Below are 16,905 nucleotides of genomic sequence, written 5' to 3' on the forward strand. Positions count from 1 at the left end.
GAATAATAATCTGTTTTTACAGATAAACAAGCCCAAAGTAACAGCTTGAACAGATCTACACGCTCACAATATTAAATATAAAGGTATTTAAGTTAAATCTGTCTTGGTCATAACAGCAATTAATTATATCGGATATCGATATCGATATCGATATATATATAATGTCGAACTTAATCCTTCTAAAAAGTCTAAATATATATTTTCTCAATTGTTTCAAAAATGTTAAAGAAAAACTTGTATTACAAATAAATAGCTACATTTGACACTATACACAAGCTCACCAACGTGTGGTTTTAGTGACGTGTAATGAGCTTAGAAACTAGAGCTATAAAATATGCTTTTGTACCGCATCCCCACCGGCTTCAAACTTGACAGCTGGTTATTAAAGACAGGATACCGACAGGAGACAACACAAGACAAGATACTGTACCGCTTTATTGATCCCTGGAGGCTTTTCAGCTCGTTTCCGTAAGCCAGCGTGTAGACACAAGCAACAAGGAGTAATAGAATACTAGTGGAAAGACAACAAATTGAAGGCACACACACACACACACACACACACACACACAAAACCGCTACCAACCTCCATAAGCACATCACAAAAGCACTTTCATACACAAATAATAGGGAACTTAAGGGACGACTTCACCACTTTTCAACCTATCGGGCTGTGGGCAGTTCAGAAACGAACTCGCTAGAAAGATCCATTATAGAATCGTACCTTTTCAGGAATAGAAAGCCGAACGGCCCACAGCCCTCCTATGAGACACAGACTAGTAGACCTAGTAGGAAAGAAATAGTGCTATTTTACCATGAACATTAGTGAGGACCAATTATATGAAGATATTTTGAAAAGTGGGTGATCAAGTCATCCTTTTAACCCTACTTAGCTGACCGGAGTCCCCTAGGGTTCTATACTAGGTCCCCTCTTGTTTGTCGCTCTTCACTGAATTAATCTTTGCAAAAGAATAGCTACACTACAAGCTCACAATGTTGTGACCATGTGGATCTGCTGTTTCTGCAGAATGTGGGCCCTATAGGATAGCGATGGTAGGGTTCATTCATACTTCATATTATGCATCATTTCTGGCACCACTGGTGTGTTTTAGAAATCAAACCTTCATTTAGCCGTGTGCGGTTTGTGTTACTAAAGGTGTGTGTGTGTGTGTGTGTGTGTGTGTGTGTGTGTGTGTGTGTGTGTGTGTGTGTGTGCGCGCGTGTGCGTGTGCGGTTAGTGTTACTAAAGGTGTGTGTGTGTGCGCGTGCGCGGTTAGTGTTACTAAAGGTGTGTGTCTGGTTTCTCTCATACAGTCGACACTGAGCCAGAGCATCCGGCTGCTGCAGAGAACAGCCAACGAGTTACCGGTGAGGACGGACGTGCACACACACACACACACACACACACACACACACACACACACGCACGCACGCACGCACACACACATGCGCGGGCCTGCACACACTGTCATACTAGTGGTGTTGATGTTATCAGCTGATTCACTCTCTCTCTCTCTCAGGTTAAGGTGACCAACATATTGAGTGCCATTGACGCAGCAGAGTACCTCATCACTCACAACGCCTCACATGTGGTCAAACAGGTAAACAGCAACGCACGCACGCACGCACACACACACACACACACACACACACACACACACACACACATACTACACACACATTCAAATGCCCTATTCTGTGTTCTTTACAGGAGACCAATAACTACATTCAGAGCCTGGTTGGTTACTTCAGACAGTACACACAGTGGGTGGAAGACTCGGTGAGTATTCCAACACGCTGCTCTTGTCCTCTCTCACCCTGCAGGTCTACACTCTACAGCAGGGGTTTTCAACAGGTGGTCCGTGGACCACTGGTGGTCCGTGGAGGTATTGCATGTGGTCCCTGACCATGCATTTAGTAATGTATAGCAAAGTGAAGATTGTGTCATTTCTTCCACGGAACAGTGCACTAAACGTCTGTGCACTGTTCCGTGGAAGTGCGTCAATGTTATCAGAATTACTGGGAAGTCTGAGATTAAGAAATTCCATAGAAAAGGCAGTTAGTTGGAATCTGAAGAAGGGTGAAGTGTACCAGCTTGCCTGGTTGAGTCATCATTATTAGGAAATGTTAATGTGCCCATATAATGTCATCATGTGCTATATCTTGCACGTATTTGCCATTTTTACTATATATATATACATATATATATATATATTACTATTATGAAAATAGTTATAATAGCCATAATGTATGGATGTAGATCTGCTAGTTGAACTATTTAAATTTATTTTTCAAGATAGTAAAATATGGAAGAAAATAAGTTTAGGGATAAAGGTTAAGGCACGCCCCAGATATAGGGCCACATGTGTCAGTCATCAGTTAAGTCCGTGGACCATGGATTGAGAAACAGTATAAGACATGGTCCCCGCAGGACAGAAACAGTATAAGACATGGTCCCCGCAGGACAGAAACAGTATAAGACGTGGTCCCCTCAGGACAGAAACAGTATAAGACATGGTCCCCGCAGGACAGAAACAGTATAAGACATGGTCCCCGCAGGACAGAGACAGTATAAGACATGGTCCCCGCAGGACAGAGACAGTATAAGACATGGTCCCCGCAGGACAGAAACAGTATAAGACATGGTCCCCGCAGGACAGAAACAGTATAAGACGTGGTCCCCGCAGGACAGAAACAGTATAAGACATGGTCCCCGCAGGACAGAAACAGTATAAGACATGGTCCCCAGGTTGATCCTTATAGTCAAGGTGGTGGTCCCTGGTTCACAATCAGTTGAAAACCCCTGCTCTACAGTACAGTACCGTACAGTACAGTACAGTACAGTACAGTTTCTCTGTAGCCTGGAGGGCCAGACTCACAGTTTCTCTGTAGCCTGGAGGGCCAGACTGATAGTTTCTCTGTAGCCTGGAGGGCCAGACTGATAGTTTCTCTGTAGCCTGGAGGGCCAGACTCACAGTTTCTCTGTAGCCTGGAGGGCCAGACTGATAGTTTCTCTGTAGCCTGGAGGGCCAGACTCACAGTTTCTCTGTAGCCTGGAGGGCCAGACTGATAGTTTCTCTGTAGCCTGGAGGGCCAGACTGATAGTGTGGATTCACTGACGCTATGAGTCTGGCCCTCCAGACTAGCTTTCTCTGTTCCCCGTCTCATGTTCCTGTTATGGTCTTCACCATCCTGATTGCAAATGGAACCAAATTAGCATATACTTTGCATTTTAAAGCAACACCTTTCAACCCAATCTTCATATAATTGGTCCTCACTAATGTTCAGTAACGAGCACACGCGCAACAAATTCACGGGACCGCGCTCACGTAAATACGCTTGCGTTGTCGCACCGCGACTGCTCCCCAGTGCTCTGCGCAAAAACGCAGGTCTCGGTGAAAACGAACTAAATCGCTTCATGTTTGAAAGGCCCTTTATCGTGAGAACAATGGCTTCCATTTTCGCATTGCAACTTTTCAGGAATAGAAAGCCTGCTGTTTCTATTAGCTTGGCTTCCCCATCGATGATATCACTGGTGGACGGGTTTCTGAACTACCCACAGCCCTCCCATGAGACAGACAAAATAATTGTGGTATTTTATCATGAACATTAGTGAGGACCAATTATATGAATATAGGTTGAAAAGTGGTCCTTTTGACAAACGAGAACTTTAACAATTCAAACTGAGTGAGTTACTCAAATTTGCTCAGACGGGAAGAGTCAGTGGTTACTAATTCACAGTTAAAAGGAACGTGCATTTAATGTTTCATAGACAACTCAGTTTGAACTGCATTTTTGTGACTCTCTCTCTCTCTGCGTGTGTGCGTGCGTGTGCGTCTGTCTGGTCTGTCTGTGTGTGTGTGTGTGTGTGTGTGTATGTGTGTGCGTGTGCGTGCATGTGCGCGTGTGTTCTCTCCTCCAGTTAACAGCAGAGGTAGCTCAGTGTAAACCCATCAGTAACCTTGTGGACAGTATGGAGATCATTGGCTGCAGCTTCATTGTAGACTCAGTGGTAAGTGTGTGTGTGTGTGTGTGTGTGTGTGTGTGTGTGTGTGTGTGTGTGTGTGTGTGTGTGTGTGTGTGTGTGTGTGTGGGTTGCAAACATACAGACAGCTCTTTGACTGTGAGTAGGTAGGGGGTGAAGGAAGTCTGTAGCGCCAGGTACATTATGTACCTAAATACATATATACGCATGCATGGGCACATACATGAACATCCACACACACACACACACACACACAGACACACACACACACAGGTCACCCACTGTTCACACCTAAATCCTCAGGGACTTATAAATGTGTAATGATGATATATGTTGCATATTAATACATCCTGCATTTATCTTGTGTGCAAGAGAGAGTTTGTGTTTTTTCTGTGTGTGTGTGTGTGTGTGTGTGTGTGTGTGTGTGTGTGTGTGTGTGTGTGTGTGTGTGTGTGTGTGACGTGTGTGTGTGTGTGTGTGACGTGTGCTTGTGCTGCAGTGTGTGTCCAGATCCACATTCCTTGTGGTCTATAATGTAAATGTACAGTCTGTACTTTTACAACATGTACATGTGTGTGTGTGTGTGTGTGTGTGTGTATGCGTGCACAGTGCACACGTGGCGCATGTGTATTACTGTGTGAATTTGTGTGCGAACGTGCATATCCAGCAGGGCTACCAATAAGGTAGATTGTGATCTACCAGTAGATCATAAAAGGCTGTGCAGGTAGACCACATGACGTGAATTGACTTGATTGATTGACATAAGTCAATGTGCACGGACACCCGCACAGCGTCTGCACCTGCAGTGCAAGTATCGTATCACCAACATCTGTAGCGTTACGAAGTTGTCAATCTGAGAACCCATCGTCAAAACGTAAAGGGAAAAACAACGCCCTCTGTCAGTCTGTCTTGAGAGACTACAAAGTTATATACAAGAAAACCAAACATTTCCCATTCCAAGTGCGTTAGTCTCATAATTATGTAATGCCATCGCTGCTTTTCCAAAGCCCCCTCAGGTACATTGTTTAACTATTTTCAGCAATTGGATAATTTGGTGGGTAGATCTGGTTCAGCTTGTAATTTTGAAAGCTCTCAAGTCAAAAAGGTGTGGCCACCTCTGGTATACAGCGAGTGTGTGTGTGTGTGTGTGTGTGTGTGTGTGTGTGACTGTGCGTGTGTGTGTGTGCCTGCGTGTGTGTGTGTGTAGCATAGCAGTAAGAAGCGTAACCCTGTCATTAAGGCGGGTATACGGTCTGTAATTCAGTCGAATGACAGAACAACTAAAGTTTCCTAAAGCTCCTTCTCCACACAGAACCCTGTACAACAATCTGATGACGACGGTTCACCACTGACAAAGATCTCATGATATGATTCAATTCCAATTCACTGGCTTCTGCTTTGATTTGATTCTAGTCAGCAGACGCTATAGCTACTGCAATAGACACATCGTAGCTGTCGGGCAAATACCTTTAACTGTTTGAGTTTTTACTTTTTTCGTAACTATAGCGGCCTATGTTATCACACTACACTACAGCGTCACACAACAGCATAAAAAAGTAGCCGATCCGCAAGCTCAAAGCGTGAAGCGGCGGGTTTTGAGCTACGGTACTTTTTGCTCATTTTGAATTTGAATCCCGAAAAGTAGCTCTGCCTGACAGTGACGATATTACGATAATTTTCATCTCATACCGTGTGTGTGTGTGTGCGTGCGTTACAGAACGTGTTCTGGTTTGGACTGGGAGGCTGCTGTATTCTACTGATTCCCAGCATCATCTTTTCAGTCAAACTGGCCAAGTACTACAGGAGGATGGACACAGAAGACGTCTTTGATGAGTGAGTAGTGCAGAGAAAACGCACATGCCTGCAGCGCAGCCACACTAGGGTTGGGTCAAAATAAGAAAAGGGCCGCACACTCGTAGCCACGATGCTATATATTTATTAAGAATCGACCTAGAATCGACAACTTGGTCGAAACGTTGGATTCTTAATAAATATACTGTACAGCATCGTGGCTACGAGTGTGCAGCCTTTTTCTTATTTTGACTTGGTTACTGCCTTAGGCCAGCCCCTCACCAACACCGGTGTGCGCCCTCTCCTTTTTTGTCTACACTAGGGTTGGGTACCAAAACTCTGTACCGGTAACCTCGCCTCACCAGGCTTTCCACCGCCTCGGAGGAAAGCCTGGTCTCTGTTTCAAAAGTCCGCATGATCCGAGCTGGGGCCGGATGATGTGGTTACGTCATGTTGTAGTGTTGTTTTGTAGTCGCCAGACAGGATGAACAGGCGGCGACAACTTCCTTTTCCCTCTCAATAAAAGCTCTCGCTTACGAGAGCTTTCATTGCTTTTATTCAAACAGGAAGCAACAAACAGCTTCCTGATGACGTAAGCATATCATCCGGCTCCAGCCCGGATCATATAACGAAATGAAATGGTGCCCAGGCTACTGTACCGGTATGGTACAGAGTTCCTATACGACCGGTACCTATACTGGACCAAATCACAACGCTGATTCAGCTGCTTTATTCCAGTGCCACTTAATTGCGCGATCTCATCTTTCTAAATTTGTTTTGTTTGGCTTTTCTGCCTTTATTGATTGATAGTATCAAGTGAAGATAAAGGGGAGCAAAGGTCTGGAACGTGCGATGCGCTGTCAGGCCAAAGCCTATATGCGGCATGCGCCTGGACCACTAGGCCAGCGGGCGTCCCCGTGATCTCCTCTTTCAATTTATCAAATTATTCTCCAAAACTGATATTAGCATGCCACAGTGGTCCCCCCAAAACATATATACGCTGTTGCGTGGATCCAATTCTGGAAGAGAACACATCAAATCTAATGAAGCATCTGGTACACATCATGTACTTCAAAGATGCACCGTGTTCGAATTCGTGCATAATGTTCAATTTATACATCGTACAGGCAGTGTCGCTCGGCATAAAAAAATGTGGATCTACAATCTCAAAACTCATTGTGATCTGCAACACTTTGTGTGCTTGTAGACTCCCTGTTTTTGGCGAGCGACGTCATATGATAACCAATATTAAGGGTTCATCATGCAGCTGCCTTCAGTCCACTGTTACTTTAACAACAGTGAGCATCATACATATTATGTATACTGTATACTGTATATTCCTACCAATACTACAGTGGGGGAATTCAGTTGTCGGTGCAATGTAACGTTCATTGCATTTATACCATCATTTTGTGGCTTTTACTAGTATGTATGAATTTAGCACCGGTCCGGAATGGATAGAAATCTAAATAGAAGTCTAAACCCAACCCTAAATTGCACACATACACATTTGCAAAAATCCCCTTTTCCACAGCAGTCTTGGTAGTTTTTTTTCTTTCTTTCTTTTCTTTCCTATTGAAGTTAGAATGAAAAGTAATCAATACTCCCTTCTGTCTCTCTTCCTTCCATTTTCTTTGCACCTTCTGTCTCTCTCCATCTCGCTCCATTTCTCCGCAACGTTCTCTCCATTCATCAGTTCTTCTTTTCCCTGGCTCGTGGCTCTTTGACAGTCCTCTCTCTCTCTCTCTCTCTCTCTCTGTCTCTCTCTCTCTCTTCATCTCGTTCACCGCCGGGAGGTAATGTCTGCCCATCCCTCTCTTCACGTCATCTCCACATCAGCACGACAGCTCTTTTTTTCCTTCTGCCATTCTTTCAGCGTTTCCTTTTCATCTTTCTTTACGTCACAGAACCACAACGCTCTGTTCCACTCCGTCATCGTTTGTACTTCTTTTCACCGTTCGCCGTCCCGTTCCGTCTTTCCCAACCTGACCCCTGACCCCCTGTACGCTCTTGTGTTGCAGTATGGGTAATACAGGTAACCATGGTGACCAAGTGCTCGATGCCTATGGCAACCTTGCCGTGGTCAGGTATGAGCAGCGCCCGTTAACCCCAGCATGCTAACAGTAGCCACAGGTGTGTGTGTGTGTGTGTGTGTGTGTGTGTGTGTGTGTGTGTGTGTGTGTGTGTGTGTGTGTGTGTGTGTGTGTGTGTGTGTGTGTGTGTGTGTGTGTGTGTGTGTGTGTGTGTGTGTGTGTGTGTGTGTGTGTGTGTGTGTGTGTGTGTGCGTGCGTGCGTGCGTGCGCGTGCGTGCGTGCGTGCGTGCGTGCGTGATAGAGCTTTAAATAGATTCTGGGTGTTCTTTGGGTGAAGGTTTGACAAGCAATATTTGCTGCATGAGAGTATAGAGATGAGTGTGTATGTTTCTCAAAATCCTCTGTGAGTGTGTGTGTGTGCGCGCACCAGTACATTGCTGTGCTTGTATTTTTTGTAATTGCTTGTATTGTGTGTGTGTCTGTGTGCGTGTGTGTGTGTGTGTGTGTGTGAATGTGTGCAGTAGTTCGCCCTACTCCAACACCTTGACACGGTTCCCTCGGGCCTCCGCTCCCCCATGTCACCCAGACTGGTGACCCCTGACCCCCACCCCACCCCCCCAGGAAGGCTGTCCCCCTCAGAGAGGTACCAGCATCCGTCGACTGACACCCTGCTAATCCACTGCATGTTGTGTCCTATCTTGTGGTTGAAAAAGTGCGTATTGGGTGGTTGCGTTCTGCTATTGGTTTTAACTTTTCAGTCATGAGTCATGGCTGCTGCTTGAGTGAGTTCAGGTTTTCACTCTGGCCACAAACTCGGGAGAATGAGTTCCTTTTTCACCACTTGAGGCCTTCGATGAATAGTGAAAATAGCCGATCTACAAGCTCACATGGTCGTCGCCGTGATCATTCATCCTCATCTACTACTGTTCTTGCCCTTATCATCGCTTTTCATTGCTCTTTCTCATCTATAACTATTAACTACCGTCATTCAACTGACAGCCGACCGGCCAAATAAACCGGAAAGGCCATCCACTTGAAATACGATGGTGAACTTTCTGATCAGCCTCTGATGCTACGATGCAGCCTGGAGGATGTTACGGTTCACTGGTTGTCACCAAGGCTATCGGTGACGTTTTCTACTACTTCACGTACCGCTAAAACAGCCGTCCATTTGAAACACCACTGACCATGTCATCAATCAGAAGACCTCATGTTACTCTATCAGACCTTCATCCCTTTTTCTGTGTGCCTTTATAATCTTCATTGTTCTGCCGCGTCTCATCCATTCATCCCTCTTTCCTTTCATCCTGTCATACCACCTGCTGTTGTGTCCCCTGCGTCACAACCAAGGCAGCATTCGTAAACTGACCGTTGTAGGAGGTGACCACTTTGAATGACTCTTGTACTCGTTTTTTTTTTTTCATTTAGATTTTGTTTGTTGTGCTATGGAATAAGAGCCCTCGATATGTCCTCAGAGAGTAATGCAAAAAAAAGTGTTAGATCCAGGAATACACACCAGGTATGAGGTGCGGTTTTGTCCATGGTTTGGACTCAAATGTACTCGATGCAAAAATAACGTTATTTATTTCATTTTGTCCCTCTCCACAGAGGGCAAGAGAACTGGAACTGAGAACTGTTTCCATTGTGGTACGTGTCATCTCTCTCTGTGCTCTTTGTCACTCTATACTGCTTCTATTTCTATTACTATTACTGTTTGTACTTGTGTCATTAATATTACTACTATCTATTGCTGAAATTACTGCGACTAGTACTGTTTCTATTACTTAAGTGAATGCCCAAATGCTATACAAAGCTCCAGTCTACACCAAAGACTTCTAGCTTTTTACCACCATTACATCTATAAAAACCGTCTCAGATGCTGCTGCTACTTCTGATATTACTATTGCTATTACTGTAACTGTACTGTAGAGTGGTAAGTACTCTAATCTCTGCCCGGCTGACACGGCTGCTCCTCTTCCAGGTTTCGCGGACTTCCCACCACTCCTCTCCGTTTCTGCCAGCACCACTACTAGCCACAAAAAGGAGGACTATAGATTCACAACGTACTGTACAGACTGCAATCTGAACAGAGAACTTTGTACAGGAGAGGTGGACGGGAGCGGGGGGGTGGCACCCACCTTTATGCACCCTACACCCGGACCCTCAACGTCCTTCATTCATGCCATTTTCACAACATCTGCCATCAGCCAATCGTAGCTTAGGCTTACTGTGTTGACTAGTCCAGTGGTTCTCATACTTTTTTTAAATTCCAAGTACCTCCATAACTCAAATGGACCCTAAAGGGTCATTTGAGAATCACTTGTCTAGTCCACTCCATCTACAACAGTACTCCACCTAGAACGTCATATCATGTCGAATGAGCACAGCATTATTTCTATGTAGATAGCTTTTTAGATAAACTTTTTAGTGAGATAAATTATTATTTCCACTCGTGACTCGCTGACAGTCCACTTGCCGTGACACATAAGTGTACATTTTTTTATGCTTTCAAATGTTTTGAAAGTTTTATATAATTATTATTTTTTTTTTTCTTCCTTTTTTTATGATTGTTTTATAAACGGTAGTTTTTATTTTCTTTCTTTCTTTGTTCTGTCTGTTAAAGTGTGTAAGTTGGCTAGTGCCATTTTGGCTCAGAATGCAGTTGCATTGACCAGGTAGGTGACCCACTGAGCTTTTTATTTTTGTCTAATAGACGTCTGATATTTGTCTAAAGGGCCGTCTGATTAGCGGTTGTTTAAACGTCTATATATAGACAGTCTATTATATATAGACGTTTAAACAACCGCTAATCAACGTCTAATCTAAGGATAAAACTTACATTTTTTGCCGTTTTTAGACACACGTCTAATAGCTGTCTTTTGCTCAGTGGGGAAGGGAGTCCAATCACGTTCCAGTCTATGCAGGTTTTAAAGTTTAGCTGATTGATCGAACTAATTCATTAGCACATCGTCTATCAGAGAGATTAGGACAAATTAGACATTATAGTGTTCTGGTTGGAATTCAAACCTGACTTATGTCCTCCACGGCACAAACCGCAGAGTTAAATTTAATCATACACCAACTAAAGAAACTGGTACACCTGCTGGTTGATTTCGGAACTAATTTTCCAATATGTGCAAAAGGAAAAGACCATCTAAATGAAAAGGGACAAGACCAATGGCAACCGACTGTAGTTCAGTTTGGCTTCTTTGCCAAACATTGTGCATGTCAAAAAGCATGAAGAAACCCCACCACAGAGACTGTTCACATAAGTATCACTGTACGAAGTATCAACTAAGAAATGTGACTGATCTATCCTGGTCTGTGTTACTACAAGAGGAAAAGTGCTATTATGTAACTTTTATTTATTGGACTAGGAAAGTCACACTGCGAATGAAACCTCGTTTACATGTGAGACCTATATAGCCAAGACAGGGCCAAAGCAGTATAACACAAGGAATAGACTACATGAACTTCTAGAACAACAGTAAAAACAAGATGATAATATGCATGCAGTTATAGTACAGCAGTGTTAAAGGGACACTTCACCCTTTTTGCAAAAAGATATAGGTTAATGACGTTTAGGAGCTTTAGAACACTTTCCTGGGGGTCTTTATGTGTGTAATATGTGGTTTTAGATATTTTAGATTGTAGCAGTGAGCCTGTTGTCTCTGATGTCATGGACACTGGGCTCACTTCCTTCCTGGACTACATGTTGTCTCAGTAAGACAGCTCTCCCCCCTATCCACAAGGAGGAGCAGTGCACCAAAGAATTATGGGAATTGTAGTCCAGGAAGGTAGTGAGACCAGTGTCCATGACATCAGAGACAACAGGCTCACTGCTACAATCTAAAATATCTAAAACCACATATTACACACATAAATACCCCTAGGAAAGTAATCTAAAGCTTCTAAACGTCATTAACATATATCTTTTTGCAAAAAGGGTGAAGTGTCCCTTTAAGTAATTCAGCGTTTCAAACTAGAACACATCGTAGACAACATATCCATTACACTTCTTTTAACCACTTAAACCCTATAGACTTCAGTGACCGGGGTCTCCCAGGGGTCTGTACTTAGTCCTCTCCTTTTTTTCACCGTACAACAAATGTCTACAGCCAATCTATGAGCTTTACAACACGTCGCAACGGGTGAGCCAATTTCAGCCTATTTTTTTTTTGCCCATTTTGGCCTTCTGCCCATTTTGACATGCCCAGAATAGGGATGCTAGGGTTCACGTGGTTAACCCATTCTGACCTGAGATCAGATTCATACGAGGTTTCCACTGGACAACACACTGGTCTGATTAACCCCATTCTGACCTGAGATCAGATTCTAAAAATGTCAGTCGTTCTTTGATTTTTCAAAAATAGCAGACCTACAAGCTCGTATCGCGCCACTCGGTGGCGCGATATGAGCTTGTAGATCTGCTATTTTTCAATAGGTAAAGCATAACATGATGCCAACACCAAAATGGGTGCCAGGTCAGAATGGGTTAAAATCTGGTATGGAAATTAAGTTTTATTTTTCCCTGCAAATAATTCCATGACCTTGATAGAACAAGCTCATGTTGCCTCACTTCTAACAGCTGTTACCATACTACAGTATGCAACTACTTTAACGACCGTATACTGTATGTTGCAACCAGCTGGCAAAAATACAAATCTACTGTCGAGCAAGAAACCAGCTTATACTCCAAAATGTTCATTTATCTGGGAATGAAAAAAAATAAATATATTATATATTTTTCTCCGGGAAATGAGCTTATATTTTTTAAAACAAAGCAATGCTGCCTCAATCAAAGTTGGTACTGTGACTTTAGCAGACAGTTTGAGGGTCCAATGGAGTTTTGTCAGAAATGCTTTTTAATACAAAAACATACGTGTAAAAAATATATATGTTTTTAGCTATGTTCAATAGCAATGAAAATTTATGAAAAAATAAAATAAAAACAAAATAAAAATGGAGCGACGAATATATATCCTGCACACATAGCAAGGGATGGCTAGTCAACTAGGTTGTACAAAGTGCAGTAGCGGGTTCTATATTTTTAAATTTGTATTGTATCATGAAGCTGAATGATATCGTAGCCACGGTATAGAGGGACATGCTAATCTATCTATAAACCGTATCACCGTAGTCAAGCCCAGATCGGAAAAGCCCCGGCCCCTTGAAGAGACATACTGTATTAGCTACTCTTGACATACTGTAAACACACACACACACACACACACACACACACATGACTACAGTATACTATACTGTACATGCACAGCATGTACAGCCTCATACACGTGCAAGTGTGCACGGCCGCAGACGCACATTTACCGCACAAGGGTTTTTTTGTGACAGCATGCAAACAGACAAAATCTTGTACTGTATGTTAACGTAGACCTTTTTATTTCCCAGCAGAGACAGACCATGCTAGTGGAGGCCTAGGTGCTTGTCACCACCACCCCCATCACTCCCTCACCCCCCCCCCCCCCCCCCCCCCCCATGGTGTGGAACACACTGTAACCTCCGTAAGGCCTCTCTCTGATGTAATGTGACATCACATGTGAGGCCAACTGCTGTCCAGCTGGAGTTTGTGGTGAGGGCGTCAAACTGTGAATAAAGACCTCAGTCCAGTAAAAAAAAAAAAAAAAGTGCTGTCGAGTTCTCTTTCTGTTGGCCGGGGCCGGGTGAGGTTGGGAAATAGCTTCTATTTAGGTTTTATTCTATTTTTAACCAGTCTCTGACTGGTTAGGGCAGATTCACACTGAGTCTTTTTGATTCAAACTGTTCCCCAATACGAATACCTGGTCCCCGCTGGCCATGATTCTTCCGCACCCCGAGTACACTTCATGATGCTTTCACATTGCATTGATCCGTATCCGAGTACACTTCAATCAGTCCCGAGACTATACCTCCATGCAGTCGCGGGAATGTTTGGGTGATCCACTCTGGGGAACGGTATGCAGCGTTCATACTACCACATCTGAACGGTATGCAGCGTTCACACTACCACATCTGAACGGTACGCAGCATTCACACTACCACATCTGAACGGTATGCAGCGTTCACACTACCACATCTGAACGGTATGCAGCGTTCACACTACCACATCTGAACGGTATGCAGCATTCACACTACCACATCTGAACGGTATGCAGCGTTCACACTACCACATCTGAACGGTATGCAGCATTCACACTACCACATCTGAACGGTATGCAGCATTCACACTACCACATCTGAACGGTATGCAGCATTCACACTACCACATCTGAACGGTACGCAGCATTCACACTACCACATCTGAACGGTACGCAGCATTCACACTACCACATCTGAACGGTATGCAGCATTCACACTACCACATCTGAACGGTATGCAGCGTTCACACTACCACATCTGAACGGTATGCAGCATTCACACTACCACATCTGAACGGTATGCAGCGTTCACACTACCACATCTGAACGGTATGCAGCATTCACACTACCACATCTGAACGGTATGCAGCATTCACACTACCACATCTGAACGGTATGCAGCGTTCACACTACCACATCTGAACGGTATGCAGCATTCACACTACCACATCTGATCCACTCTGGGGAACGGTATGCAGCGTTCACACTACCACATCTGATCCACTCTGGGGAACGGTATGCAGCGTTCACACTACCACATCTGAACGGTATGCAGCATTCACACTACCACATCTGATCCACTCTGGGGAACGGTATGCAGCATTCACACTACCACATCTGATCCAAGTGGTCCCAAGTGCGCACCCAGGCCAGGACCACTATAGTGTGAATCTGCCAAGACAATGGAGATATTGGCTTCTGGTCTTCAGGGCAGGACTACAGTACCTAGTAACTAGAACTGCACTCTGTCGACTGCCTACTTGCGCGTTACACACTAGTATAGGCCATAAATGGAATACTAGTGAGCAAGCAGATCGTGCAATTACTGCGGTAAAGATAGATAGATGGATAGATTAAAGGTAATGTCTTTATGTACGTATATACTGTACATGCATGTATGTAATCTGAAACCTATCTTTATTACGCCACCATGGAAAGCCAGTTATACCCCGGATGGCCTCGGGGTACCGACAATCACCAGTATATACTTATGCCTTCGTGCTGACTTGGGCAGCGGCCCCACTATGTCCATCGCTGTATGTGAAAATGGCACTTCAGTTATAGGGAGCTGAATCAATGGGCCGGGCGCGGGGTGGTGAGTTGGCATTCTGGGCAACTTCTACAAAACCTCTCCATGACTCTTATCATAGGTTTTCTGTACGCCTCTCTGTAATACATTGGAATTAAATACTAAAGTACTGGCCGTCAATGGTGACTTAGGATATGTTTCAATATAGATTCGGGTAACGTATGTATTTACGTCTGTATTTATGTAGTTGTAAGTTGAAAAGTACTATACTGGTCTACCCCTACAGGGGTGAAAAATGGGTTACAAAATCGTGGGATAAAAAATATTTTAAAAAGAAGAAGAACATTAAATAAAATATAAAATTATATAAAGATATAAAATAAAGATAGGTTTCAAATGACATACATAGAGACATTACCCTTAATCCACCCGGCACTGAAACATAGCTTTATTACGTCACCATCGAAAGCCAGTAATACCCCGGCATTGATACTGTGACGGCCCCCTGGGTATATTGTATTGTACTATATATTAGGGTGTATAGTATATTATATATGTGGTCTGGTGTACTTTATATATTATAGTTGGTATTCACTTTGGTTAGTTGTTTATAGTTCTTTACTTTGTTTATTCTAATTTCTGTTCTCCTCCTCTTGCAGTGGATTGGGGAACAGAGCTGTGACATGACAATCAGTCAAGCGGCGGCACCTGGGCCCGGTGCCGACGCCCTGTATATAAGCCTGTCTCCCCAGTCCCTTCCTCAGCTCTGTAGTATTCAGTTCTCCTCTGCCCTTCTCCCACCATGCACCTTTTCAGCATTTGAGTTAATACATACAACACGCACACACATCTCACTCATGCATACACGCACTACACTACTGACTACTGATTTCCACACCTCATCTGTTTGACCTTTGATTTGGGTATGATTTAACTTAATCCTTATTTTGATTACTTAAATAAATTAATATTTCTTTTGAGTACTGTGTCTCCCCTGTATTTTTTGTTGTGTACTTGGCTCCCCTAGGCCAGGTATCTAACAAATGGGGGCTCGGTCCAGTGAATTAGTTGTGCAGTGAGTTTGGAGAGTCAGGTGACTCGCCCTCCTGCCTTTGTTCTCTGCTATTGTTCTCTGCTGCGGTAGGCTATGGGCAACTTGGCCTTAATTAATGGCTTGTCTGCGCCGTGGTTTTGAGATTTTGTGAATGAAGTGACGTCATTTGGGGAACCATTCCGGGGATTCCCTTGTCATTCATCAGTCCGGTGAGTACAAACTGATAAGCGATGTTTACTTCACGCTTGTGAATGTACTCGGACTTTGGGAGATGCAGTAATTTGTTTGTTTTGAAGTTGATTTATTAAGTTTGGTTATCTTCATTACGTCACACTCAAAATCAGTATATACCACGAGCATACGCATAAAAAAGCCGGCACGACCACCTTACTTGCGCGCTCTGCTTGCGCAAGTAATAATATATATATTTGCAGTAGGCCAGAGCCATATAGAGTATAGAGAGTTGCGACATTGAGGGGGCAGAAAACAGCCCAGTCACGTGGTTCAGCCCATAGACTTCAATGCATTCCGTAAACTTCCGGTGTCCCTATTCGCCAATAGAAGTCTATGTAGAACTCTATGGCTCTGAAGTAGGCTACTGCATGTGTCATGACTGTCCTCTGCCTACCTGTGTTGTCTCACCTCGCTGTGATTACTAGTTTTCTCCACCTGTGTCCTGTTAGTCTCCCAGCCAATGCCTATGTTGATTGTCACCTGTGTATGGTTATCCCTGTCTACTTAAACCCTCAGTTGCTTTTGGGCCCTGCTAGAACAAGTGTTGTTATGGTTTTCTGTACCAGCACCGTTCCTGTACGTGTTGGAGAATAAATCCTGTGCATTTGTCCTGTTCTAACTATAGTGACTAGTCTAGTCTGTTCTGC

The 16,905-nt window shown here is 43.8% G+C and overlaps 1 protein-coding gene across 1 annotated transcript in view; it reads left to right on the forward strand.

The window, feature by feature from the left end:
• The window catches only part of prom1b (prominin 1 b), a gene marked incomplete at both ends in the record, with an annotated part of 58,335 nt that extends 49,935 nt beyond the window's left edge, over positions 1 to 8,400 (forward strand). Inside the window, 7 exons of the mRNA XM_080759075.1 lie at positions 1,312 to 1,365; positions 1,518 to 1,598; positions 1,709 to 1,777; positions 3,920 to 4,009; positions 5,700 to 5,815; positions 7,795 to 7,860; positions 8,331 to 8,400. Coding sequence (XP_080615201.1) covers positions 1,312 to 1,365; positions 1,518 to 1,598; positions 1,709 to 1,777; positions 3,920 to 4,009; positions 5,700 to 5,815; positions 7,795 to 7,860; positions 8,331 to 8,400 — 546 coding nt within the window. The remainder of the gene's footprint in view (positions 1 to 1,311; positions 1,366 to 1,517; positions 1,599 to 1,708; positions 1,778 to 3,919; positions 4,010 to 5,699; positions 5,816 to 7,794; positions 7,861 to 8,330) is intronic.
• Between the last annotated feature and the right edge of the window lie 8,505 nt (positions 8,401 to 16,905).

The sequence above is a fragment of the Protomyctophum bolini genome, assembly GCF_963924005.1.
Source record: "Protomyctophum bolini genome assembly, chromosome: 3".
Lineage (NCBI taxonomy): Eukaryota > Metazoa > Chordata > Actinopteri > Myctophiformes > Myctophidae > Protomyctophum > Protomyctophum bolini.